The 25,123-nt window shown below is 50.7% G+C and overlaps 1 protein-coding gene across 2 annotated transcripts in view; it reads left to right on the forward strand.

The window, feature by feature from the left end:
* Window positions 1–2,069: 2,069 nt before the first annotated feature.
* Zfyve28 (zinc finger FYVE-type containing 28) overlaps window positions 2,070–25,123 on the forward strand; it is a 94,671-nt gene continuing 71,617 nt past the window's right edge. The window contains exon 1 of one of the 2 annotated variants that reach the window (XM_060365490.1): window positions 2,070–2,413. In XM_060365490.1, coding sequence (XP_060221473.1) covers window positions 2,375–2,413 — 39 coding nt within the window. In that variant the 5' untranslated portion in view covers window positions 2,070–2,374. The remainder of the gene's footprint in view (window positions 2,414–25,123) is intronic. The other variant, XM_021643703.2, reaches the window with a different exon arrangement.

Raw genomic sequence — 25,123 nt, forward strand, 5'->3', positions numbered from 1 at the left:
TTCTTTTTAAATTTTTTATTTTTTATGTGTGTATATATGGGTGCATATATAAGTGTGTGCACATGCATGTAGAGGTCAGAGGATAACCTCAGTTATCCTTTAGGAACCATTCATCTTGTTTTTTGAGAGTCTCCCACTCTTTCTGAGAACTCTCCAAATAGTCTAGATGGCTAGATTGTCTGACTAGTGAGTCCCAAGGGTCCATCTTCTCTGCCTCTGAAGTGCTGGGATTACAAATGTTTGTCACCATCCATGGCCCTTTCAAAAAGTATCTTATGTGTATGTGCATTTACTGGCATGTATATATATGCACCACATGAAGGCCAGAAGAGGGGTTTGATTCCTTGGAACTGGAGTTACAGAAAACTGTGAGCTGTCATGGAGGTGCTGGGAACAGAACCTGGAGCCTAAGCAAGAGCCCCCAGCATTCTTAACCACTGAGCCATCTCTCCAGCTCCATGTCTAGCTTTTCACTGTGGTTCTGGCATACTAAAGTTATTCTAACAAGGCAAATTGATTGACATCCTCAGCTCCAGCTCTTACGATGGGCGAGCATTCAGTTGCGGACATGTTGACTCTACAGTGATACAGAGAAGAACAGGCTCATAGAAGATGTACAAGAGTCCCAGCGTTTAGGCTGGAGGGAAAAAGTGCTTGTTATAAAACCACGTGACTTCCTGGACTTACCCAGGAATGGGTGGGCGAGCAGCTTAAAAGGAGTAAGTGGTGCGCCACAAGGCTGAGCAGGTCCAGGGCTAAGGGTTAGGTTAGAAGCAGGAGCAGCTGGGGCAAAGGACAGTGCAAACACTGTCACCCCAAAGGTAGTCAGCTGGTAACCTGTTGTTAACAGCAGGCGACGAGTGCTGAGACCCAGTTACTGGATTTAGCAGCTCTGAGATCAAGGATGAATTGTGGTAAAGTGCCTCAGAGGAGTGGTCGGGGAGATATCTGATTGGAAAGAACAGGTGGGGTGGAGTTGGCTGCAGAAGGCACCTCCAGAAGGGCTTACTTTTTAGGGCAGGAGAGATTCAGCAGGTAGAGAAAAACGGGAAAACCAACCAGAAACCACAACACAAGAGGAACACGACTCCTGGAGCTGGAGGATTGGATTCCCATTGAACTTAACGAAAGGGAGAGGTCAGGGAGTCCAGGAAGGAATCACCTAGATCCCGGGCCAGGGTGAACCCAGAGGAACAGGAATTCTGTGAGGGACGGAAGTAAGCTCCACTGCTTTCCCGCTCACTTTCAGATCAGTGGGAGAGTTGGCTCTGGTGCGGCTGAGGTGAAAGCAAAAAATTGTGGGGGGGCAGGTGCACGCGGGGTGCTTGAGGTCTCCTACTATGGCCAGCGCTCTTCAGCGGTGCATGAGAACTTTAGGTGGGATCCCATATTTGTTCTCAGCTGACTTCTTGGCACGTGATAAATTCTCAGACTTCTGCCCAGGTTTGTGTGTTTACAGATATCAATTAAGGCACTGCGGAGGAGGTAGTGCATCACGGGAAAATGATCTTTTTGAAATATTACCGTTTAGAAGGAAGCGTGGCGATTAAAGGGGTAGTGGTGGGAAGCACCCTGCCTTTAATCTGGGAGATGGGAAGAAGGGCGCAAAGTAGCCTGCTAAGGCCAGAAGACAGGAGGTAAAGATTTGAGACCTGGAGAAAATGAGTTAGTGAGAAGACGTGAGGATGGGATGCTCCTGGCTCGCTGCGGCAGCCCCTCATCCTAACCTGCCCGCCTACCTGCGGGCCTCCTGGTCTCCTGAGGCCTCCACCTGCCCCTACGTTGTCTCTCCAAGCGCCGCCGGCGGGAGCCCTCATCGTTCAGCACTCGCACCTGCAGCCTGCCGGAGCGTTGTTGAGGAGCCGTCACCTAGCAACGACGCAAAGGCCCTGCCCGCGGTGGGCGTCGGGACCTGTAGTCCTGAGCCTCCCTCCCTTGGGTGCGCGTCTCCGGCGGGGTGCGGCGTGGCGCTGGGCGCGGATTGGCGGCCTCACCCGGTCTGCCCCACCCGCTACTCGCGGCGGGCCGGGGGCGTGCGGCGCTTTCGGCGCATGTGCGGCCGTGACCCGCGGAGGCGCCGGGTTCCCGAAAGCCGCGAGGCTCCGTGCGCCTAGTGCCCGCGCCTTTCCGCGCGCCCGCCCTCCCGCCCGCGGGTTTGGGTCGGCGGCGCGCCGCTCGCTGAGCATCTTTCCGGCCGCGCACCTGCCCCGCGCACCTGCAGCCAGCTGCTCGGCGCCCGGTGCTGCGCTCACCATCTACTTGCTCCGGCGGGTCCCGGCCCTGCCTGCGTGTCCGCCCCGTGCCGCAGCCCGGCCCGGGCGCAGCGCTGCGGAGGGCGAGGGCCGCCCGGAGCGCGGCCCGGGCCGGCGCGGCGATGATGAACAGATTCCGAAAGTGGCTGTACAAACCCAAGGTGAGCGGCTCCAGCTGCGTACCGTGCCCCTGCGTCGCGCTTTCCCCGCTCCTTCACCCTGCAGGCTCCTCCTTGATAAGACGGACCTCATTTCTCCGGCCCTGTAGGAGTCCCTCTCTCCAGTTCCTGCGATGCCCCTTTCCTGCATTCCGAGACTTGGACAGACGTGCACCTGTCTGGCACAGGCTGATCTTTCATAAATCCAGTACCGGACGGGCTTTTTCGGGTCTGGGTGTATTTATCATGTCCCCTCTCCCTCCTCGTCTCGGTACTGGTTGCGCCCAGCTTGCATCCAGCGGTCCCAGCCTGCGTGGTCAGAGCCCCTACTTCTTGGTTCTCTCTTTCCGTGCCACAATTATTCTGGCCTAGGATAGTGGGTCTCCCACCCTTCCTTTGCACTTCTGAACCGACCTTCTCTTCACTCCCCTTTCTCCAATCCCTAGGCTTTGGTTAGACCCTTTCTTCCTGTATCTTTTGAGGGCCCTCACGCCGAGGTCGGGTCCTCTCTCCTATCCGGTTTGGGACCTCGGTCCAGTTCACATCCCTATCCTGGTCCGGTACCCGCCTGCACTTTTTTTTTTTTTTTTTTTTTTGGATCTAGGACCTTTGCGGGTTGAGGCTCCTCGAGCCAGCAGCTGCTTCATGCTGGAGGTGCGATTCACTAGCTCACGCTTCTCTTGGCTACACTAGGTCGGGACCGGGCGGCGCACCCCGCGCCTCGGCAGCTGCGCCAGTCGCACTGCGGGCGCTGCGTCCCCTGCCTGGGGCTGGCGGCCGGAGCTGGACCCAGTGCGATCTGCTCCTGGGTGGTGCAAAGCTGAGATCCAGCGAAGGTCCAGGACGCACCTGCAGCGTCCAAAACTGCATGTTGGGGGCCGGTGGAGCCAGGGGACGCCAGCGCTGGAGGTCTTCAGGGGGTCACGACCTGGGTGGGGTCACTGTGAAGACTAAGGGCGGGAGCAGTGCAGCGGCTGCGTGCTGGTGTCTCAGACCTCCTTCTCATTGGCCCACCCAAGGGACTGACCCTTCTTTTGCCGTGACTAGCCACTTTTCTCGGTTTAGGGTTTCTGTCCCAGACTCCGTGAATGGTCTCTCGGGTGGGGTTTCCTTAAAATCATGTCTGCTGGTGAGAGCGTTCTGGAGAGACAGCCGGTCTGTTTGGAAGACTGGCACTCGAGGCTTGGGGGACATTCAGGAACCTCAAAGGATTATGGTTTCTGGCCACTGAGGTCGGGAAGTTTTTTCCTGTGTTGGAGAGTGTTGGGGCGAAGGCTTACAAAGCGCAGGGCGCCCTTCATCAGCCTTGGCCTGGACAGAAGGTGTTCTGGATTCTTGTACGCTGGCGCAGCAGCAGTTCCTGTTCCTTGTAGTGGGGCATCGGTACTGGGAGTTTTGGGGGAGGGGGCGACTCTTGAGACCCTGACGATGGGTGTGGTTTGAGCCTTCTGGCTATTAGCCACGCCCTAGGCATTTAGCCTTCTTTTTGCAGCAAACCCTTGAATGTGCTCAGGGGCTGCTAGGGGCTGCAGCAGCTTTTGAGCTGCATATCTGTATCATGTTCACCCCCCCCCCCCCTTGAGTGACTTTTTAGCACAAGAAAGACAAAACCAAACAAGCACAACAAAACAAGTTCAGTGATGGAAAAGTCATTGCAGGGGGAGGGTTTTATTTTTTCAGTAAGGAATGACAGGGGACCAGATGGGACTGTTTGCAAGCCAAGCTACATCCCTGTCTCTGAGAATGCTTGTGGGGGCGCTGGGGATCTCCCAGGTGCCATTTCCAGCAGTGCCACAGTGAGAAAGGTGTGTCCTCAGCTGTTGGAAGGGAAGGAACGGTGCCTATATACCCATGGGTTATCACCCATAGCCGAAACCACAATGTCCTTCCCTTGAGGCTGTGCACCAGTTAAAGATCATGTCCATAAAGCTGCCTGTTCAGCAGGCAATTGCTTTCTAGGTGCAGACCATGGCAAGCATGGAGCTGAGTTGGTAAGTCTGGGTGATTCAGCCCAAAGCTTTGTACTTTTTAGAATAGGTTAGATTCCCCACAGTCGCCCTGTTCCTTGTCCTCATCGCTCAGTAAGCTGTCTGACACTGTCCTTGCCCTCTGGACTTGAGCCACTTCTCTGTCTCAGATCTCTGCTGTGGCCATGGCTGTCCACAGGACTGGTGCCCCGTGGTCATCTCTTGTTTGAGATCTGTTATTGGATTTCAGTGTCTCAATTGTTTGAAGCGTTGGGTTGTGTTATGCCATCCTAGTAGTTTTCTGTTTTGTTTTTTCAAACCAAAGCTCAGATTTTTTTCCCTTCAATTATGAACTGGTTTTTGTTTCTTTTTCCTGCTTATTTGAACATATTTTGGCACAAGTGAGCACAGAGGTGATTCCAGGCCTGGAAGAGTTAAGTGCTAGCAGTTGGGGATGTCTGGGGAGGTGGCTGCTGACAGGATCCCCTTCTCACTTTCCTGTGTAGGTGGGCTGCTTAAACAACATTTAAACGTAACTCCTGCTTTGGTTTAAAACCGCATACGTGCCGGGTGTGTCGCAGGCCTGTGATCCCAGCACTCTGGAGGCAGAGGCAGGCAGATCTCTGTAAGTTTGAGGCCAGCCTGGTCTACAAAGGGAATCCAGGGCAGCCAAGGCTTCACAGAGAGACCCTGTCTCGAAAAAACCAAACCAAAGCAAACCAAGACAAAGCAAAAATAGACTGAACAAACACAGACCTGTTCATTACATGTGGTGGAAGTATTTTGGGAAAAAAAAAAAAAGCATTATTCCTACAGTTCAAAAAAGCAATGGGAAATGGCTAGATTATTTTTTAAATGATACAGGTTTTGAGTTCTGAAGCACTAAAAATTGCTTAAGTTGGAGAAAAACATACCTGGTGACTGGTACAATAATTAATGTTAAAATAACATTTTCAAAGCATTGTATTTCCATTGATTTTCTTTCTTTCTTTCTTTCTTTTTGAGACATGATGTTTTTGTGTAGTCTTGGCTGTTCTGGAACTCACTCTGAAGACCGGGCCAGCCTTGAACTCACAGGGATCCACCTGCTTCTGCCTCCCTGAGCGCTGAGATGCAGTGTACCTGGCTTCCATTGCTTTTTTTTTTTTTTAAGTCAGTTTTTGAACAGCTCTGTTTCCCCCGCTCCACCCCCCATTTTGTTTTGTTTTTCGTTGATGTAGAGCTACCAGGCTCTGGAGGCTGAGGAAAATTCATGTAGGACAGACTCAGAGGCTGTGCTGTCTCTGTTTTGCTTTTCCTTAGAGCTCTTTCATGCAGGCAAAGACTTTGTCAGAAAGAATGTATACTCCAGAAAGATGAGGCAGGTGGTGTCCTCATTTGAAACAGAGGTCTTGGCTTCTATTATTTATTTATTTGTTTTGGTTGGCTCTAGCTTTCTCTGACTGAAGTGGGTGGATATTGCTGGTTACCAGGAGGGAGAAAGTTGGCATAAGAGGATAGGGACCCTAAGCTGAGACCAGGCCTAAGCTGGGATTTCTTGGCTGCCATGGGCAAGCTTATTGGTGTGCATGGAGGATGCATTTGTACTTCCTGTCTTTGAGGATGATTGGCAGGTGGCAGGCAGGTGGGTGTTGCTGGTCAAGGGTATGGGAATGGTGGATGTGTTATCTAATTTCCAAACTCAAACCCCACAAAAAGTCCTCTTGTCTCATCTCCAAACCACTACCAGGGAAGGGGCTGACCTGCATGCCCCTCCTTTGCTGTGGACTTTCTCTGCAGTCCTTCACTGAGTGATGTTGAGATACTGTTTGCAAACATTTAGGGTTCAGATTACAGATGAGATGGCCTTTACCAAGGGAAGGCAGTGAGACTTCTGGGTGTGTTTTCTTTTAACAAAGTTTTTAAAAATTGCATTTATTTGTTTGTTCATTTATTTATTGCACAGGGGTCTGTGCATGCATGGAGCTCACATGGAGGCCAAAAGACAACTTTCAGAACTTGGTTCTCTTTTTCTCCATGTCTTGCGCAGGGATAGAATTGAGGTCTTCAGGCTTAGCAGCAAGCACCCTTACCTGCTGAGCTGTCTTGCCAGTCCTTTTTTTTAAAATTAGTTAATTTGTGTGTGTATATGTGTGTGTGTGTGTATGTGTGTGTGTGTGTTTAGGTTAAAGGTTGACCTTGAGCATATTTTTTGATTGCTTTCTGCCCTAATTTTTAAGACTGGGTTTCTCAATGAACCTGGACTGGCTGTTTCGACTAGACTTTCTGTCCAGGGAGCGCTGGGAATCCTTCTGGCACCCTCCTCTCCACACGGTGGTTCAGTGCTGCATCTGGCTTTTTACGTGGGTGGCGGGGAATCAAACTCAGACTTCATGGTTGCTCAGCAAGCACTTTACCTACTGTTGTGTCCCGCAGCCCCAGATGGCCAGGGTCCAGATCCACAGTCAGGGGCCTTTCAAGTTCTTATTCAAATGCCAGCCCTTTCAATAGGATGCCAGACCATCCTATTGGCTGCCTATCATTGGCCAACCTTCTCCCCCTGTGCTCTGAGGGTGTGAGGTCCAGTAGAAGGTGGAGTCAAGTCTAGGGTTTCGGTAGGAGGGTAGTGGTTTCTGCCTCCATCTCCCATCTTTTCTTAAAGTCTTCAGACATGCATTTGGCTAGGGAGCTGAAAGTGGCTTCTTGGGTCTCCTCCATGCAGGCTCTCAGCAGGAAAGTTAGTTTCACTTCCCAGGCTTTCCTGTGGTCTCTGGAGTGGGGAGTGTGGGGCCTCACAGCTCCTATTGTGATTCTGCAGGCAAGGGAGGGGCATCACTGCAGGCAGGGCCAGTGTGGGTTTCTGTGGGACTTTGTCATCTCTCAGGCTCCATTCCCCATCCGAGCAGAAGGCTTACTGGAAATGTGTGGTATGGTTTCTGTTAAATGGGCGAGTCAGAGCTGGAAGTCCTAAGCTTCACTTAATTGATATTTGGAGTTGGCATCCAGGAGGGCCGTGTCGGGGAAGGGAGCCAGAGTGCACACTGCTCCACACTAAATGGGACCGTGGTTACTTTCGTTCAAACTTAAGAGGAGAGATGGTATTTAAGGCGATTTTAGTACCTGCTTTGGTACACTGAGCACTCCTAGGACAGCCGCCATGCTTCTCAGAATAGTGCAGAAACGTACACTTAAGAGCCCATTAGTGTGGCACGCTTTTGTCTTGTCAGAATTGGCAGCAACATGGTGCAGGTGTGTTCTGTCCCCTGCAGAGTTGGAGTGACAGTGAGCGGATCCTAGCTCAAAGAGAAACAGATGCGTAGAATTCTGTGAGTTTCAGGATTTTCTCTCCTTTTAAGTTTTCCTGAGTCTGTGAAGTACTGGATCCAGAGAAAAGGCAGCAGGGGTTTCCCCCACGAGGGCCTGGGTAAGGATCCTTGCCCTATCCCTCTTAGCTCTGTGCCTTTGTTTCCCTAGTTGTCGGGTGGGTGAGGGGACGTGTCATGCACAGTTGCCGGGAGCAAAGACCCATAATGGTGGCTTAGCCACAACTGTTGCCAATGACAGTAGAGCTCATGGGCAGGATGAGAGTGTGCGGCCTCATTGCAGGCACCCCGGAGGCTATGGGAGCCTTCGGCTGCTTCTGTCAGGGCCTTGTGAGGCTGCGCAGGTGCGCACTGCCCCTGCGGGTTTGTTTTGGTTTTTGGTTTTTGGTTTTGTTTTGTTTTTCTTGTGCTGAGAGCAGACCCTGGTGCAGGTTACAGCAGGGATCCTGAAGGCCTCAGCCATGGGGAGCTGTAGCGCAGCTACAGACCTGGGGATGCTAGCTGCCAAGTACTTGCCTTATCCAGGCACCACCTTCCTGTTGTTGGGATGGTTAGGGCTGAATGGCAGACACCATGGCAGCAATGGGCCATCTTGTCAAGCCTGGCCCCAAGTCTCTCAAGCCATCTCCCATTGCTTGTGTCCCCTTCTGGATGGCTGGAGGCTCAGGATCCAAGATTAGGACCTCCAAGGTCTTGAGGGAGAAGGACTCTGGAATAAGCGAAAGCTTGGGACTTACCCTCTTTCCATTTGATCAATCTTTGGTTGGCCAAGCTAGGTAGGTTGGGGGAGACAGACTTCTTGTTAAACTCAGAGTTATTTGTTTATTTTAGCTATTCCAGTGGACTTTATTTTTACAGATGATGTCTTGGAAAGGACAAGTGATCTTGATGCAGGCTCACAGCCATGAAGAGGCAGAGCTGAGGCCTGTCAAACCTCAGAGCTAAAACAGAAACCATCCTTGTCCTTTCCATGTTAGCAAAGTCCCGTTTTCTGCAGGAAGGAAGTGTGGCTGTTGTCAGCTTTTAAATGGGTCCCATTTGTCGAGACAATTACTTTTGTACTTTCCACAGTTGGGTTACAAAGAAATTTAGATATTGATGGGCAAGCCAAGTGTTTAAGGGGGAAAAGACAAAAATGAATAGATTTTTTTTTTTCCAAGTGATCTGAATAGATTAAGGAGAAGCAGAATAGAACATTTTCTATTATGGTAATTTATGTAGAGTAGTTGGATAAGATGAATGGGTAGTTTTCCCCTTACTGTATTTGAAGCTCTTCTGTTTCTCATTGTTTTCGCACTGAGTGGAGGCAGCGGGTGGCAGAGAGTGGGGGTCCTCCCAGCTCCATGTGGCTAGCACTGTGCCTCTGCTATGGTGAGTTTCTCCAGCTGAGCCTCGCTCTCCCTGCCAACCAGACAGGGTGGGACACTGGCTTCTCAGGGAGACGGGAGGCAGTAATCGTCAGAGTCTGAGACTGTTCCAGTTATTTTTAGGAATATTGTGACTAAAAAAACCATCCTTATCAACTACATAAATGTCAGTTAGTTAGGCTTTTATAAAAAGTACATCCATGTTCTTAGCAGTGTTACCAATAGTAAATAGCCAAAAGGTATGGGCAGCCCAAGTGTCTGTCAACAGAAGAGTGGGATTGAACTCAGGTCGTCAGGGTTTGTGGCAAGCACCTATACTCACTTAGCTCTGTAGCCCTTTTTGAGGTTAATAGATAATCATGGAAGAAGTGTTCAGGGTCCCAGTTCTTGAGGTACTTGCTCTTCTGGTTTTAGAGCTGATGTCCACACATCTGGAAATGATCCCGGCCATCCCTGCTGGTGGGGTCACCTGTAGAGCAACTTGGAGGAAGGATCCTTGCATCCCTGCTTATCCTCTTTTCCTGCTTGGGCAGCTGTGGGCCTTCACCTCAGGTTTTCAAAAGGTGCAGGTGGGGTGACGGCATGTCATGGATTGATCGCTGTGGGTTAATTCCATCCAATTTCTATAACCACACACACATGTTGCCCAGCTGAGCGTAGCTTAGCTCTGTTGCAGTTTGTCAGGGAGTAGGGTGGGAACAGAGGGTGCTAGCCCCATAGGAAATTTGGAAGTTGGGTCGTGTGGGCCTGACTCCACAGAGGGGGCAAGCCCCAGAGAGGTGACTCTTTAGATGGGAGAGTGGAAGGACAGACAATAGTAGGCAGAATGAAGGCAAGGGGCTCAAGATCCCTGTTGCAGGGGGCACCTGAGACACAGGTGGATCTGGCCAAATTGCCATCTGTGTCTGGAGCACTGGGGATGAGGTGGGGACCACAAGGGAATCAGCTCTGCTTTTGGGGATCACTGTAGGCTTGCTGGTAAAAGAAGCAGGACATTGGGGAGGGTGACTTCAGTACAAGAATAGCCGGTGGCTCTTGATGGAGAGAAAGATGGACAGGGAGTCTGGATAGGGGTCTGTGGAGCTAGATGGGGAAGGGGAGAATTAGGGGTAGTGTGTAGAATTGGAAGCATGGAGAAGCTGGTGGGCAGGACAGGAGTTGGAGTTTGAAATGCCATGTTTGAGGGTCCTGCAGTTCCTCTGAGAGGAGGCTAAAAGAAAAGAAGGGACTTGGCCCCTGACCCTGGGGTACATATTGCAGATGGACAGCCCTACCCAATTGTCTGGAAATGTGAAAAACAGCACAGGACAGATTCTAAGTACTGAGCTGGCAAGAGAGAAGGTTAGTCTTCTAGATCCGGGAGTAAGAGCCAGCTAAAGCCTGGGGCTGGTGACATGGGCCAGGCTGGGGTGGGATGGTAGGGATTCTTTATGGAAGCTTCAGCTGGATGGCATGTCCAGAGGGTGAAGCTTCAGCTGGGCAGAATAGTTCAGCTAGGTCTCACAGGTCCACAGAGGCCTGCATGCTACCTCGAAGCTGTACCCCGAGCACCGGAGCGGTTCTGAAGGGAGATTTTGGGTGGCAGAGAAAAGGTGGCATTACACACCCCAGGTTCAGCATAGCACAGGAAATCGCTAGCACAGCATCACTGATGACCCTCGCAGGACCGGTCCTCACTGGGTGGGGGCTGTCAGTCACTTCTCTGTGACAGCACCAAAATGTTTAAATGCAGAGATACCCTGTGAAGCACTCGGAGTGTTGCCTGAGGGATGGGAGGTTAGGGTTGGGGATCCCTTTCAAAATGTATCAAATGGGATTTCAGGAGAGAGCACTGAGTGGAGGAGGAGGCATTTTAGCTCATGGCTGGGATTTTCTTGAGGTGAGGAATGGAGTTTGGTAAGCCCAAGTCCCAGATGGGTGAGTGACAGGAAACATGTCTGTTAGTGGGACTGCGGCTGAGAAGCAGCAGTTTCGTAAAGGCTGATGTGGCTTGCAGTTCTGGTTGTCTGTGCTGGTTAGTTTTTGTCAGCTCGATACAAGCTAGGGGAATCTGGGAAAAGGGAACATCAGCTGGGAAAACGTCCCCATCAGACTGGCTTGTGGGCAAACTTGTGAGGTATTTTCTTGTTGTGAGAGGGCCCAGCCCATTGTGGGCACTGTCACCCGGGGCAGATGGGCCTGGGTTATCTAAAGAAAGCAAGCTGAGCAGGCCAGGGAGCAGCATTTCCCCATGGTCCTGTTCCAGTTCCTGCCTTAACTTCTTTGGATGATGGATTCTAAGCTGTCAGATGAAATAAACTCTTTTCTCCCCAAGTTGCTTTTGGTCATAGTGTTTATCACGCTAACAGAAAACAAGGTAGAACGAAGTCCAACATCGGGTGGCCCTATCGGTTTGGCCTCTGGTGAGAGTTGTAGATGACAGACACTTTATGGTGTGCCTGCGTGCCTCTGTGTGTGTGTGTGTGTGTGTGTTTCATTGCCAAATGTGAAATCATAGAGGCTGTCAGTGGTTCCAATGAGGACCTCCCACCAGGCCCCACTTAAAGGTCCCATCTCCCAATAGCACCATCCTGTAGACCAAGTTTTCAGTTGCCATGGATGCTTGGGGGACACTAACCATCACACTGCAGAACACAGAAATCTAAGGGGCCAGAGGGAAAAGCACTGGGTTGGTAAAGGTTATTTCCTCCTGCGTTAACAGCTGGGTTGGGTAAAGACTGGAGGCCTGTGGATGAGATCTTTTTGGGCTGGAGGAGCACACAGAATCCTGGTCTCAGCTAAGCTATAGTTTTCAAAGAGTGGAACGGAAGACAAAAAGTAACCACCCACAAATCCTCGCCGAAAAAGTACTGGAAAATTGTCTCCGAAAGAAATCAAAGTCAGAAGGAAAGAGTGGGAGGCAAGAAGCGCTGGCGGGCAGGGTGCCTGAGTGCACGTGGGCACAACCAAATAGCAGTTGCTGTGGGGAATGATGGGAACCTGTGCCTCTCAAGAATGAGGTGACGGCCCGCATGGGCTTGAGTGGGTGTGGGGTGTCTAACATGCCTGGCTGCAGACCGTGATTGCATTGTATGAGTTAATGCAGGGCAAAGGCTGGGATAACAGGGGCAGAACAGGTAACTTGTGAGGAAGGGAGGGAGGTGAGAGCAGGATGCCGTCAACTGAAGCAGCAAGGAGGGGACAGGGCAGCAAGTGGGAGCCTGGTGACTCAGTAGGGGCAGGCAGTGTTGTAGAATAACCGCCCATGGACTGGCTTTTGTAGTAGATGGGAGCCAGGCTAGCCCACCTGGCCAGACTCTTTGATGGTGTTCAAAAGTCCTCCTGTGAGGTGTCGGCTGCAGATGATCGCTGGGATCTACAGAGTGGTGAAAAGAGAAGAAATTACTTGCTTGTCCTTTCCCAAAGCAAGGGAGTGAGTCAGTGTTCTTGATGGCAAGCTGCCTGCCAGCTACAGAGCCTGGAGGCCTGGTGCATGTGTGCTCACACACCGGTGTGTGTGTGTGTGTGTGTGTGTGTGTGTATGTGTGTATGTCACTGAACCTTCTGGGGGAGGCGGCTCTGGGAGGGAGGATGGCCTGCAGGACATTTGCTGAAGCTTTCTGGAAGGAAGAGAAGGAAGCAAGATTGGGTATGGGGAACGCTGGGCTGCAGTGCAGACTTAAGAGAGGCCTCAGCTGACCCCATAGTCTGCAGAAGCTGGAATGGCTCTTCAGGGTGGCCTACAGCTGGGCCAGGCTTCTCTACCTCTGGTTAGTTTGCCAATAGAGTTGCCTTCTCTAACTGTGGATGGGCAGTGCTATTGGCTACAATACTAGACGCTCCTGGGTCTTCCGTGGGTCTTCCTAGGTCCAAGGTCTTCGGTGTAGTTACGCTATATCTGTCCTTGTTGCTGCTGGAGTACTTCATTGATACTGACCTCACTGCTCCTTTCCTCAGCTCGAGGCTTCTGGAAAGGCCAGGCTGACCTGAAACCCGGCAGAGGCTTATCAGATCAACTGTTCAACACTGCCAATCAGGAATAAGCGTTCCTCTCTCTAGTTTGAGTCTTTGTGTGTTTGTAGAGAGAAGGCCACATGTAGATCATGGTGGCTACTCTGTACTCAGACCTGACTCCTGAAATGATGGGAGGACCTTTTACTCCATTGGGTGTGTGTTAAGTTACTCTGTAGTCTTGGTAACTTCAGGCTTTTGTCTCAGCATTGTGAGGAGGCATCAGGAGTAGCTATGCTTTCCAAGGCTGATGGAATTTTGATAGCTGGCCTTATCTTTGTCAGTCTCTTTCCCAGCTCTTGGATGTAAACCCAAGGAGGCTGTAATTGCTGTTAGAGGGCTTCTGGCTGAATGGCTAAGCCATGGTTGGGTTCTGTGGATGGCAGATGAGACAAGCCAACATTTGGTGCAAGGGTCCAGAAACTGTTCTGGGTTTCCTGAGGTCTCAGTCTCCTCAGCTACAAGGTGACAGCTAGATAGATCCCTTGTGCCTTGAACTAAACACAGAGGCTCTCAGAAGACCCATGGGCCACCCTCTGCTCCAGCAGCTAAGTACTGGCCCCTGGGAGCAGGCAGCTTTGCTCTAGAGGTGCTCTCTGAGTCTCATGAACCAGGGCTCTGAGCTGGGCAGACTGGGACCAGGTTGTATGGGTCAGGTGGGGCCTCTTAAAGGACACTGGTCCCTCTGACTCTAGCATTCTTGGATGTGCTTGTGGGTACCAGAGAGCCTCTGGGTGGTTTCCCAGTAGTGGGAGTGGTAAGGCTGGGAATCCCTATCTCTGAGTGTTCCCACAAAGCCTTGCCCTAAGCCAAGGCAGGCCAGGGCTCCTGCAGCACTTGGAGAACCTCTCAGCACTGTCAGATACAGACTTCTGTCACGGATTAAAGGTGTATGCCACTAAACCTGTCAGGTTCTAGAATTTTTTTTCACAACTCTTCTAGTCTTTTTCATTCATGTCCATCTTTAGCAATTCTGGTGATGGCTGGCTGATATGATCTGCCCACTTCCCCCCTCTCCATGTTGCTTGCTTGCTTTGTCTGCCTGTGGCTGCTTCCCAGCAGGCCTATGGATCCCTTTATAAAATAACGACAAAGTGGCTATCTTTCCGAGGAGCAGCACTGGCTTGGGGACTTCATTTGTTGGTTTTTTCCCCCCATGTTGGCTAGCACTCATGATTGTGCTCTCACTGCCCAGTCGATCTTCAGCATCTGCCCGCTCAGAAGCTCCAGCATGGGTACGCAGAAGCAGCTGTGTCTGGGCCCTTGTGATGTTGGAGGGCCAGTACCCAGCCTCAGGGAGACTGAACTTCACATTTCTAAGCCAAGCCCTGGGGCAACCCACCCTGGAGCTTGCTGGAGTCCCTTGGCAAGGAGTCTTTATCCCTCAAGAGTGCTGTCCCCAAGTAGGGGGAGCTCACACAGGAGTTACAGAGATGGCTTCTTGACACAGAAGGCGGCAAGGCTGAGAGGAATTCAGATCCAATAGCTAACATTTTGTGAAAACTACTTGACCATGTTACTCATTTCCCAATATGGCTGTCTTCCACAATGGCTTTACTTACAAGGGACAAATGGCAGGACTCCAACAATGCAAGCCACTTGAGGGTAAACTCTACCTGACAAATGGGGAGGAACTTGCTATACTCCACGGGTGACTTCTAGGTCCCCATGTATCTAACATGACAGGTCACTTCTTCTGTGTTACAGGCAGGTGGATCTCTGTGAGTTTGAGGCCAGCCTAGTTGAGAAATCAAGTTTAGGACAGCCAAGGCTACACAGAGAAACTGTCTCAAAACAACAACAACAACAACAACAAAACCAAACCAAAATGTAGAAGAGAGAAAGCATCGAACTTGAGTTATAGTCCTTTCTCTCCCTTAGGTGTCATTGTTTGTACTATGTAGGTAATAACTGGGGGCTCCGGGTCGGAGCTGGAGTGATCTGAGTGAAGAGGGGAATTTCAATCCGACTAGGGAGTGCTGGATTCTTCCCAGCTCTGCACAGATGGTGTTTCACACTGGGAGGACATATCATTTCATCCACTTCTTGGATTGAAGAGAGCTTTTCACAGCTGAGTAAAGCTGTAATGTTCATGGGAAAGTTAGCAATCATGGTCGCTGGCCATACCCTTGGCACTGGGTGTCTGCACTGTGCCGCCGTCATGAGGGGTGCTGTGTGTTCTGAAGAGGACAGTTTGCACCCCCTGGCGCCTTGATGGGTGTCAGCACGAGGACACTGACTCAATCCCTGTGCTGTGTAGTGATTATTCCCTTGACAGGATCCCCCCACGTACCCAGAAACCAAGGCCTCTGTCCCGGGGCTGTGAGCTGGCTTACAAACATTCCTTCTTCGGAGATGAGGGGTCTTTAGGATGCCTCGAGCACAGTCTGAGCTGTCACATCAAATGGCTCCTGACTTCTCACACCCACCTTTTTGTAAGAGACTCAGTGTCATGCGGGGTCCTGCAGCTACCACTGAGTCCACCCCTGCCCTTCCCCTGGCCATGTGAAGTCCTTTGGGCCAGGTGCTAGAGGGCCTGGGACCTCAGGCTGCTGGGGTTTGAGCAGGGCAGTGCAGCTGCAGCTAGGAGAGCAATGGTCTTCAGATGCCCCCATCCTAACCCCCGGAGCGTGTGATTGTATCACACTGCAGAAGCTGAACCGATGGAACGCTATGGCTGCTGACGGGGCGTCCCTAGGTTAGTGGGATTTCCCTAGTTAGGTGAGAAGGTCCTGCAACTACGAGTGTTCGATGGTAGGCGAGTGAAGTAGGAACGGAAGGCGGGGGTCAGAGGGAGCAAGGACAATGGAGGGCCAGAGAGGCACTAGTGTGAATGGAGGTTGGCGTGCGCAGTGCCCAGATCTGGGGCCCGGGAAGGCCCGGGGATGCTTTGCTGCACTCTTGCTGGCACAGCTGTTGCAAGGCACAGGGTTTGCAACAGCTGATGAAGAGCAGCTGCTGGGGCTAGCTCTGCCTCCTGGGAGCCGCCAGGGTTCAAGAGTTCATGCTCAGCACAGCAGGGCCTGACCAGACGTACCAGGTGTCCCTCAGGGCATGGTTGACAGACCCCGGAGTGTCCACCCCGGGCTGGGCTGTGGTGTGAGTCATGGTGTGAACAGGGTGTGAACAAGCCTCGGCAGCATCGTGGTAAGTGCCTCAAAATATCACACGCGCATGACATCCTTTTTATAGAGTTAAAAACAACCCAAAAATACACTTTAGGACGACATACGGCAACAACCAAGCTGTCTGGAGGGGCCACAAGAGCTGGGCTCAGGTGAAGGTGGCACTGTGGGGAGGGCGCATGAGGGCGGGTGGACATGACTGAGCAGGTTCCGTCTGTGTGCTGGCTGATGGACTCACAGGCCCCTTGTCTGAGATAACCTTTGCAGCCTCTAACTTGTTTGCAGAGTCAAAAAAGTGTGTGTCTTCAGCCTGTGAAGCCTGCCTTCCAGGGAGTTCCCACGCCAGGGATTTAAATGTCCACAGCATTGTGTGAGAAACAGCAAGCTTCTTGGAGAGTAAACAATTATCGCTAGTTAGCCAGAGGCACAAGTGTTGTTTGACTGGTCATCAGTTGACCCGATAGTCCACATGCTTCCACAACCTGCGCATCCAGTGCAAGGAACTTTGGGAATCCCTGGGTGCTCTGTGCTGAGAATTGTGTGGGCCTCCGGGTGCCTTGCAACAAGTTCCTGGGGAGACTTCCACAAGCCCTATGTCAAGTTGCCCCTGGGGCCTCCCAGGCGCCTCACGTCGAGGATCTGTAGGGGTGATGGAGTACCAAGTTGCCGTGGTGGCTGTTGGGGTGCCTCTTTTAGAATCTGCGTAGGCCACTGGGTGCCGGGGAGGCCTCTGGGTGCCGGGGAGGCCTATGGGTGCAGGGACTCCCAGTCTCTGCAGATGAGAAATAATTGACCAGCTCGGATCAATGAGACGTCTTTGGTGGCGAGAAAGACACAGCCTGTGGTCCTTTTAGGGGGAGCTCTGTAAATTCACTTCCTTCCCAGGCAGAAGCAAGAGAGCCGTTTTTTGCTGAATATAGAAGGGCTCTTTTCTTGGAACGCCAGGATCGATCTAGCGGGCTCATTTCTCTACATTTTTCGAGTTCTTCCAGCTGAGGTGTGTGAATCATGGTTCTCATTAAGCTGACGGTCGAAGCTCCAGTGACGTCAGTTTAAACACTGGCTGGGTATGGGGAGAAATGCCAGGTGGGATAATCTTTCCTCCCCGTTATGGGAAATGTTCAGGGAAGGGAAGAAAGCTCACATGATGCACTGTGAGCTGCAAATTTTAGTTGTATTAAAATAATTTTAGGTGATGTGTGTTGCACACCTGTAATTCCAGCTTAATGGGGGCCTGAGGCAGGCGGATCTCTAGTTTGAGTCCAGCTGGGACTAGGTAGCGGGGTCCTGTCTCAAAAACATTTTCCATATAGATGCATGATCCAGTTAGACACAGAAAGATGCTCTCAATAAGAGCCCTAAGTCTGGGGCTGTAGAGACGGATCAGGAATAAGAGCACTGGCTGCTCTTCCAGAGGCTTGGATTCCCAGCACTCTCACGTCTCCTCACAACTGTCTGTAACAACTCCAGTTCCAGATGATCTAGTGCCCTCTGCTGGCCGTTATAGGCACTGCATGCATATGGTGCACAGAGATTCATGCAGGCAAAGCACTCAGAATACAGTTAAAATACAGTTAAAATAGAATGCAGTTAAAAAGAGTCCCAACTTAATTTTGTTCCATGGTAAAGGATGAATCTGTCCTGACCAGCTTTGTAAACACTGGATTTAAGTGGCCTCTTTCCTAAATGATTACACCCATTGTCTGTGTGGATTACAAAAGAGAATGATGTAGCCATCTCCCTTTGAGTGTCTTGTCTGTTTCTGCTGTAACATGGAGTTTACTTAGTGGAGTTTTGTTGAGGCTGGAAAGTGAGTGCCTGGTGGTGCTTATTTGTGGGGCAGGTTGGGGCCACTGAATGCATCCACACTGAGCTCCTTGAGCTGAGCTGTACAGCAGGAAGCTCCCCCAGGCTATGCTCTCACAGGGAGATGACTTTTCCTCTCTAGGACTATTTAAAAACAAAACAAAACAAAATTCAGAGCTGGAGCATTGGCTCAGTGTCGAAAGCACTTGCTGTTCTTGCAGGACTGAGGTTAGATTCCCAGTATCCACACAGGGCAACCATAGGTACCTGCAACCCTAGCTCCGGGGGATCCGATGCACTGTCTGTGGGCTATTTGGGCACCCATGCACATGCTGCATACGAATTACACAGATACACGCAACACACATAAAAATAAGAAAAATCTTTAAAAAGTAAAATCCAGGTAACATTAAATTTACTTCTTTTTCTCTTCTTCTGTCTCCTCCTCCATATTTCATCATGACAAAAGGAAGCTTTCTTTGTACTGGTCAGGCAGCCTCTCTAACACTGAACCTTCCTGAGCCCTAGTCCACATGTTTTCTGGGGAGCTGCAGTGAGGACCTGTGAGGAGCAGTAGAAAGATGGTCCCAGTGGGTGATGGCTCTGTCACAGGACTGGAGGTGACCAGCCCAGGACAGCAGAGAGCAGGACTGGGTGTTAGCCCTCCTGACCCACAAGTACCAGGAGCCCCTTGGATCAGGGCTCAGCCTCTCCCACCTCATCCCTGAGGCTGGTTTCAGCACCTCAGACCATAAATGGATACCAAGGGAACCCAGCCAACTGTACAGATTCTGCTGTTGCTTCCAGAAATGTGAAGTGTCGTGATAGAAAATAGAACTCAACACTGAAGAAAAGCACGCCGTTTCTCTGTAAATAAGTTAAAGACATAATACATTTGAGAGTCCCAGTTACAGTAGGAGGACTATTCCTTCCAATAAGGTTCAGACAAACCCCGGGGAAGCCTCATACCACCCAAAGGAGAGGAAAATGCTGACAGCTTGCACATCTTGAACCTGCTTGGGGAGCTAAGGTCATGGGGCAGGGCGTATCATTGGGTGCAAAAACCAGGTCTTAAAACTGGCCCCTGAAAAACAAAACAAAAATGAAAAACAACCAGCCCCTGAAATTCCATACTCTAACTCCCTGCCCCTGAAATATGCGATATGACTCTTTTTTGTTTTTCTTCAGTTTTTGAGACAGGGTTTCTCTGCGTAGCCCTGGCTCTCCTGGAACCAGCTCTGTAGACCAGGCTGGCCTTGAACTCAGAGATCGCCTGCCTTGGCCTCCTGAGTACTGGGATTAAACTAAAGGTGTGTGCCACCACTGCCCGGCACAATATGACTTTTAGGTCCAACTTTATCATGTTGTGGCTTGTTACTCTCCTCTTGGCCATCCGGTTGGCCCGGGCCAGGATTCCCTCAGGACCCGGCACTCTCTACAGAAGGTGGTAGAGATCAGAGAGAGGAAGCCTGTTGGATTGCTGCTCAGGGAGGAAGGAGCACACTAGGGTATGCCGGAGGACCAGCAGCTAAGAGACACTTTGCTGACAGCCACCAAGCAAGGGAACCTCCCACGGTGCCGCCGCCCAGTGCCCTATTCTGCCAGCTGCCTGGTCGAGCCTGGAAATGATTTCTCTTCAGAGATTCCTTTCCCTCCGTAGATTCTCACAGAGCAGAGAACCTGAGCATGTGGAACGTGGCATCTGACCCATGGAGCCACGCTCTAATAAATGGGTCACTTCAGGCGGCAGGGTGTGGAGCAATTTGCCATTTGGCACACACACAAAAATAGATATCCAGGATGACAGATGGATGGAATGCTCCTGGGGGAACAAGCCTTCTGGTCAGTGACCTGCTCAGGGACCCATTCACCTGGGCAGAAAAGAGAGAGGAGCAGTTGCCATAAGAGTGGGTTAAAAAACAAAACAAAACAAAACAGAAGCTGAGGGTCTTCTATTTTTGTATTTGTTACTTTTCTCCTGGTGGTGGCTCGCTGCTTGACATAGTTGAGTGGAGAAGGGATCTGTTTTGGGACATGGTTTCAGGGGATTCAGTCCCTTGGTCCCATGTGGTTGGGTATGATTTCCTGGTGGTAGAAGGGTGTGGTGGAGGAGGCTGTTCACCTCAGGATGAAGAAGGCACTGGGATTAGGTAGAGTTTCAAAAGGTGAGACCCCAGAGGTCTGTTTCCTTTACCCCACCTCCTTAAAGACTGTAGAATCTCCCAAAACATCATCGCCAGCTTAGAACCAGTGTCTGACACCACAAATCCATGGTGTCATTTCATAGCCAAACCACAGCAGAGTCTTTTCTTCTGACCCTTCTTCCCTCGTTCCCTCCCTTCTTTCCTTTCCTTTGACAGTATCTGATGGCTAAGCAGGCTAGGCTGGCCTGGAATCTACCATGTAGCTAAGGGTGACCTTAAACTTCTGATCTGCCATCACCTCCTAGTGTCTATCCTGGCTTACGAGGTGGCAGGGATTGACCTCAGGGCCTTGTGCATACAGGCAACTGAACTACGTCCCCAACACCCCACAGCATGCTCCTAAAAACCCGTGCTTGCCTGACTAACTGCGGAGTCCTTGGGAGTATTGTGTTCAAGCCAGAGACAGAAGGAACGTGAAAGGTTTTTACTGCCTTATGAAGTCATTCATGTGGACAAACCCATAGAGACAAAAAGCACAGAGGTTGCAGAGGGCTGGTGGGAGGCAGGGGGATGAGAAGTCAGTTTAATGAAATTGTTTCATTTTAGGATGGAGACAGGTTGGGGGGGTGTCAGACAACTGTGAACTGCTTACCATTAGTGAACTACACGAGCAAAGGTAGTTTAGATGGCAGATTCTGTGATTCGCATTCACTGCTATGAAGAAAGAGAAGACTGAACCAAGTGACAATTGACCCAAGACAAAAAACAATAACTATTTCTGGATTTGTGGCACCCGTAGAAAGTGGATGTGTGACCGTAATGGCCTGAAGCAGGAGGGACATGCCCAGTAACACCGAGGTGGCCTTGCCTACTTTAAGGACTGAGTACAAGTCTTTTCTTTTAAAGAGAATATGACAGAAAACACAGTTGTATCCCCATCCTGCCAGGGAGCACCCACAGAGCATGGAAAAGCATGATGAATTTGAACACAGGCTGAGGGAGCTCAGGGCAGTTTAAACCTCAGAGCAGCCATCTAGAGAGCTGCAGAGAAGCTGCCAGTGGGAAGATGTGGAACTTGGTGATGGAGAAAGGAGGGAAGGAGTAGGGACAGAGAATGACTGGGACAGGAGAGTGGAGTTGTCGTTGGGGTGGGGCTGGGAGGGGTGGGGTGGATATGGTCTCTCATTGGTCTTTTGGGACATGGTTGTGTGGGGTCATGGGGTGGCACTGGGCACAGGCTGATGGCCTGAAGTTTGCTCCCTGCCCTGAGATGGCCTCCTTGTACGAAATGACCCTTCCCGTATGACATGACCCCAAGCTGTGAAACACCTCTGCCGAAGAGCACATGTCTTGTTTGAGGCCTGTCCTCATGAGGCTCTCTCGTCTAGGGAGCCCTGTGTAATGCAGCCCGGGGTTGGGCCTGTTTTATTCTAGAAAGAAAGCCTCCCTTACTCATGACTCTATGCTTGCTTACCTTTGCCTCCTGAACGTGTTTTAAGGGGGGCTGTAGCTCAGTGCTAGAGTACTTGCCTAGTATGTCTGGAGTCCTGGATTCGATTCAAGCACCACACACAAGCAAGGACAAGGCGCATCCCGCCTTGTGAGCTGAGGCAGCTGCTGCTTGCTCTCTGCGTCCTGCAGTGGCAGCTGGGAGTTGTTGGGGGTCTGGTGCTGACTACCCTCACTGCCTTGTCCTCTGCAGCTTTCCCAGCCTGACCCTGGGAAACTGAGCTCCGAGACTTCTAACATCTAGGGCATCTAGTGGCCTCACCACTGTCAGTGGTCATTCTGTGGATGCTCCACTCTCAAAGTCTTTCTCCAAACGCAGTTGGTAACATGAGTAGGGTCGAGGCCAGCTGATAGGCATGAGCTTGCTCTTCTGAGGTGCCCCTTCCATTGTTGCGTAGCACTCGGGTAGGGGAGGGAGAGAGATTTACAGCCAGCCTGGGGGACTGTGCTGTCTTATTGCTGTCTGTGACCTTTTTCTTTGCTGCTGGGATTTTATTCTGTGAGATAATTGTGCTTGGAGTCAACATTATTAGCAGTGACCTTGAGGAACTAACTGGGAAGTTGACGTTGTGAAAGCCTTTAATTTGCCTCACTTGACGGGATCAATGTTTAATATGGTTGTAATTGCTGAGTTTTATGTGTCTTGATATCTTAAAAATTTATTCCTGACTTCGAAGGGAATTGCTTGCAGCACCTCCATGGGATAACCAAGACAGATTTTCTCCACGCCCCGGGCAATGTGGGCTGTATCTGTCTTGCTGGGTTGAGTGTACTGGGAGGGGAGCCCGTCACAGTCTTCTGTTTGGGTAGCGCACGAATCAGTGCTTAATCTGTGAGGAAAACAAAGAGGGTCAGGCAACCACCATGCTCTGGAAAGGAAAATATGTCCTAGGTGGTTAAACACGTCACTGAACCAAAAGGAACCAAAATTATGACAGAAAGATGCAGAGACAAGCATATCTCTCTTGGAGTAGGGGAGCTCTGTAGGCGTTTGGGGTTGGAAGTTGGAGAGGCAGCACTATCATGAGTCCTGACATCTTAGACTTGGGAGAAAACTACCACATAGTTAAAAGATGGGGGTCAGAGAGGAGAAATCCGCAAAAAACAAACAAACAAACCTGCACCGTAACAATTATGACAAGTGCTCCAGGGAAACACAGGCAAAGATCACCACCTCAAGGTAGCAAGCCAGGCTTGGTGGCACACAGTGCAAAGCCAGCTGCAGCCCAGGGGACGGTTAGGGTTGCGCCATCCTCCTCAGCTTGCAGCATACATTTCCCAGACCAAGATGGCTTCTAAGAATTTCACCTTTGTTACCTATTCCTTGTTATTAATCTCCTCTGTTCTGTGTTCCAAGGTTCCAAGCCTGATTTGTGTTTTCTAGTTTGGATATTGCCCATGTTAGTAAGCATTCCATCCTTGTAACAGAAAGCTTGAGATAACCAACATATAAAGGGAATAGGCTTGCCTCATGTGGGAGGCTCCAGTCCACGGTTTTTGTTGTGTTGTGTATGTTTTTTTTCCTGAGACATGGTTTCTTTGTTAAGCCTTGGCTGTCCTAGAACTCACACTATAGACCAGGCTGGTCTTAAACTCACAGAGATCCCCCTGCCTCTGCCTCCCGAGTGCTGGAAGTAAAGTTGTGTGTCACCAATGCCAGGCTAAGTTTTTTAAGTTTTATTTTTATTATTTTTAATTACGTGTATTGTGTGTGCCTGCATGTATGTATGTGTATATGAGCGCAGGTACCTACAGAGGCCAGAAATGTCATCTAGCTGAAGCCTGACTTATAGGTTGTTAGTGGCCTGGAGTAGACGCCAGGCCTCTGCGAGAGCAGTCTACACTCTTAATAACTGGCCCCTGTGGTTGATTCTTAGAATGAGGCTGCACATTGTGGCAAACTGCCTCACTCCCTCAACTGCGAAGCAAGGAGGAGGGTAGATGTTAGGATCCCACAATTCCTTTGAGGCCCAATGACCTTAAGGCCTTTCACCAAGCCCTACCTTCTAAAGATTCCACCTCCTCCTAGGACTACCCTGGAGTCTAAGTCTTTAACACTTGGGTGCTTGAAGACAGTCCTCATCCAAACCACAGCTCTGTCAAGAGGTGAGTGCCAGTGTGCAGGCTGGCCATCTGGGAGCGGTGAGCTCTGTTTAGCTCTGGCGAGTGCCCTCAGTCACAGTTCCACCCCGAGGAACTCATTCTACGGAAATGGCCGCGCAGGTCCAGCCCACCTGACATGGGAGCAGCCCGGGAGGACGTGGGAGAAGTTGTTCAATGCTGTTTTATTCACAGCTGCAAAATGCTGGCAGAACCCTCCCTTTGAAAGCTGCCTTAGTGGTGTGGTTAAAAAGTTAATTAGGAGGGCCCTGTCAGTAAAGTGATCCCTATGCAGGCATAAGGACCTGAGTTCTGTCCCCAGCTCCCACATTAAAAAAAATGAAACAACATCAAACAAACCAGCCAGCCTGCATGCAGCTGGGGCATGCCTCTGACCAGCACTGGGGAGGCAGAGAGAAGCCAAAGCCTAGTGCTCACTGCCCAGCTATTCTAACCCACTTAGTGATCCCCAGGTTCACTGAGCTAGTCTGTGTTAGGGGAAAAAAAAATAGAGAATGGGGCTGGAGAGATGGCTCAGCGGTCAAGAGCATGCACTCCTCTTCCAGAAGATCCCGAGTTTAATTCTCAGTACCCACACATCGGTTACAGCCTCACAGGTACCTACTGTAACTCCAGCTTCAGGGAATCCAACACTTACGGCCTTCTTAGTTTTCTGCAAACATGTGCACATACCCACATAGAGGCATACATAATTAATAACTAATAATAATAAGCCTTAGATGAAGAGTGAACGAAAGGACTACCTGCTGTTAATCTGGCTCCCCCCACACCTGCATGCATGTGTACACACATAGAAAGGCACATACATACACACGTAGTTTCAACATTGCCATGGAGTAAAGCTTCATGCAGCCAAAGTATTAGTACAGTCCAGAGAGCTGCTGAGGCACGGCTTGTGAGGTATAATGTAGAGTGTGCACGCTTGCACCTGTACAATGAGAAGGATTCTTCAGGTTGTGCTTCTCGATGCATCTTTTCTTCCATGTCAGTGCTTTCGGATAATACTCTTTTCTTGTATTTAAAAAAATATTTTGCGTCAGCCACATACTACATACGTAGAAGGGCATTAGAGAAAGAAATAGAAGGGGTTTTCCGCTTCTTCCATCACAGGCATTGTCTTCAGAGCTGGAGGGGAGTCTGCTGCTCTGGGGGGCCAGTGGTAGAGCTGGTGTTGGGAGCAGGGGCTGTGTCCCCTGTGAGGGCGGCAGGCCCAAGTCCTCCCTGCGGGTCCCTCCGCTCCCTGCTTCTGTTCTGGCTTCTCCATATCCTGTCAGTTGCCACCACAGAGGCCGAGCCATTAGTTTTTCCCGTTGCTCAGATCTGCTTCTGTTCTGAAGAAGCAGTGATGGCCTGGGGTGCATTTCTGGGGCCCCTGCAGTTGA

This window comes from Meriones unguiculatus, chromosome 12 (assembly GCF_030254825.1).
Source record: "Meriones unguiculatus strain TT.TT164.6M chromosome 12, Bangor_MerUng_6.1, whole genome shotgun sequence".
NCBI lineage: Eukaryota > Metazoa > Chordata > Mammalia > Rodentia > Muridae > Meriones > Meriones unguiculatus.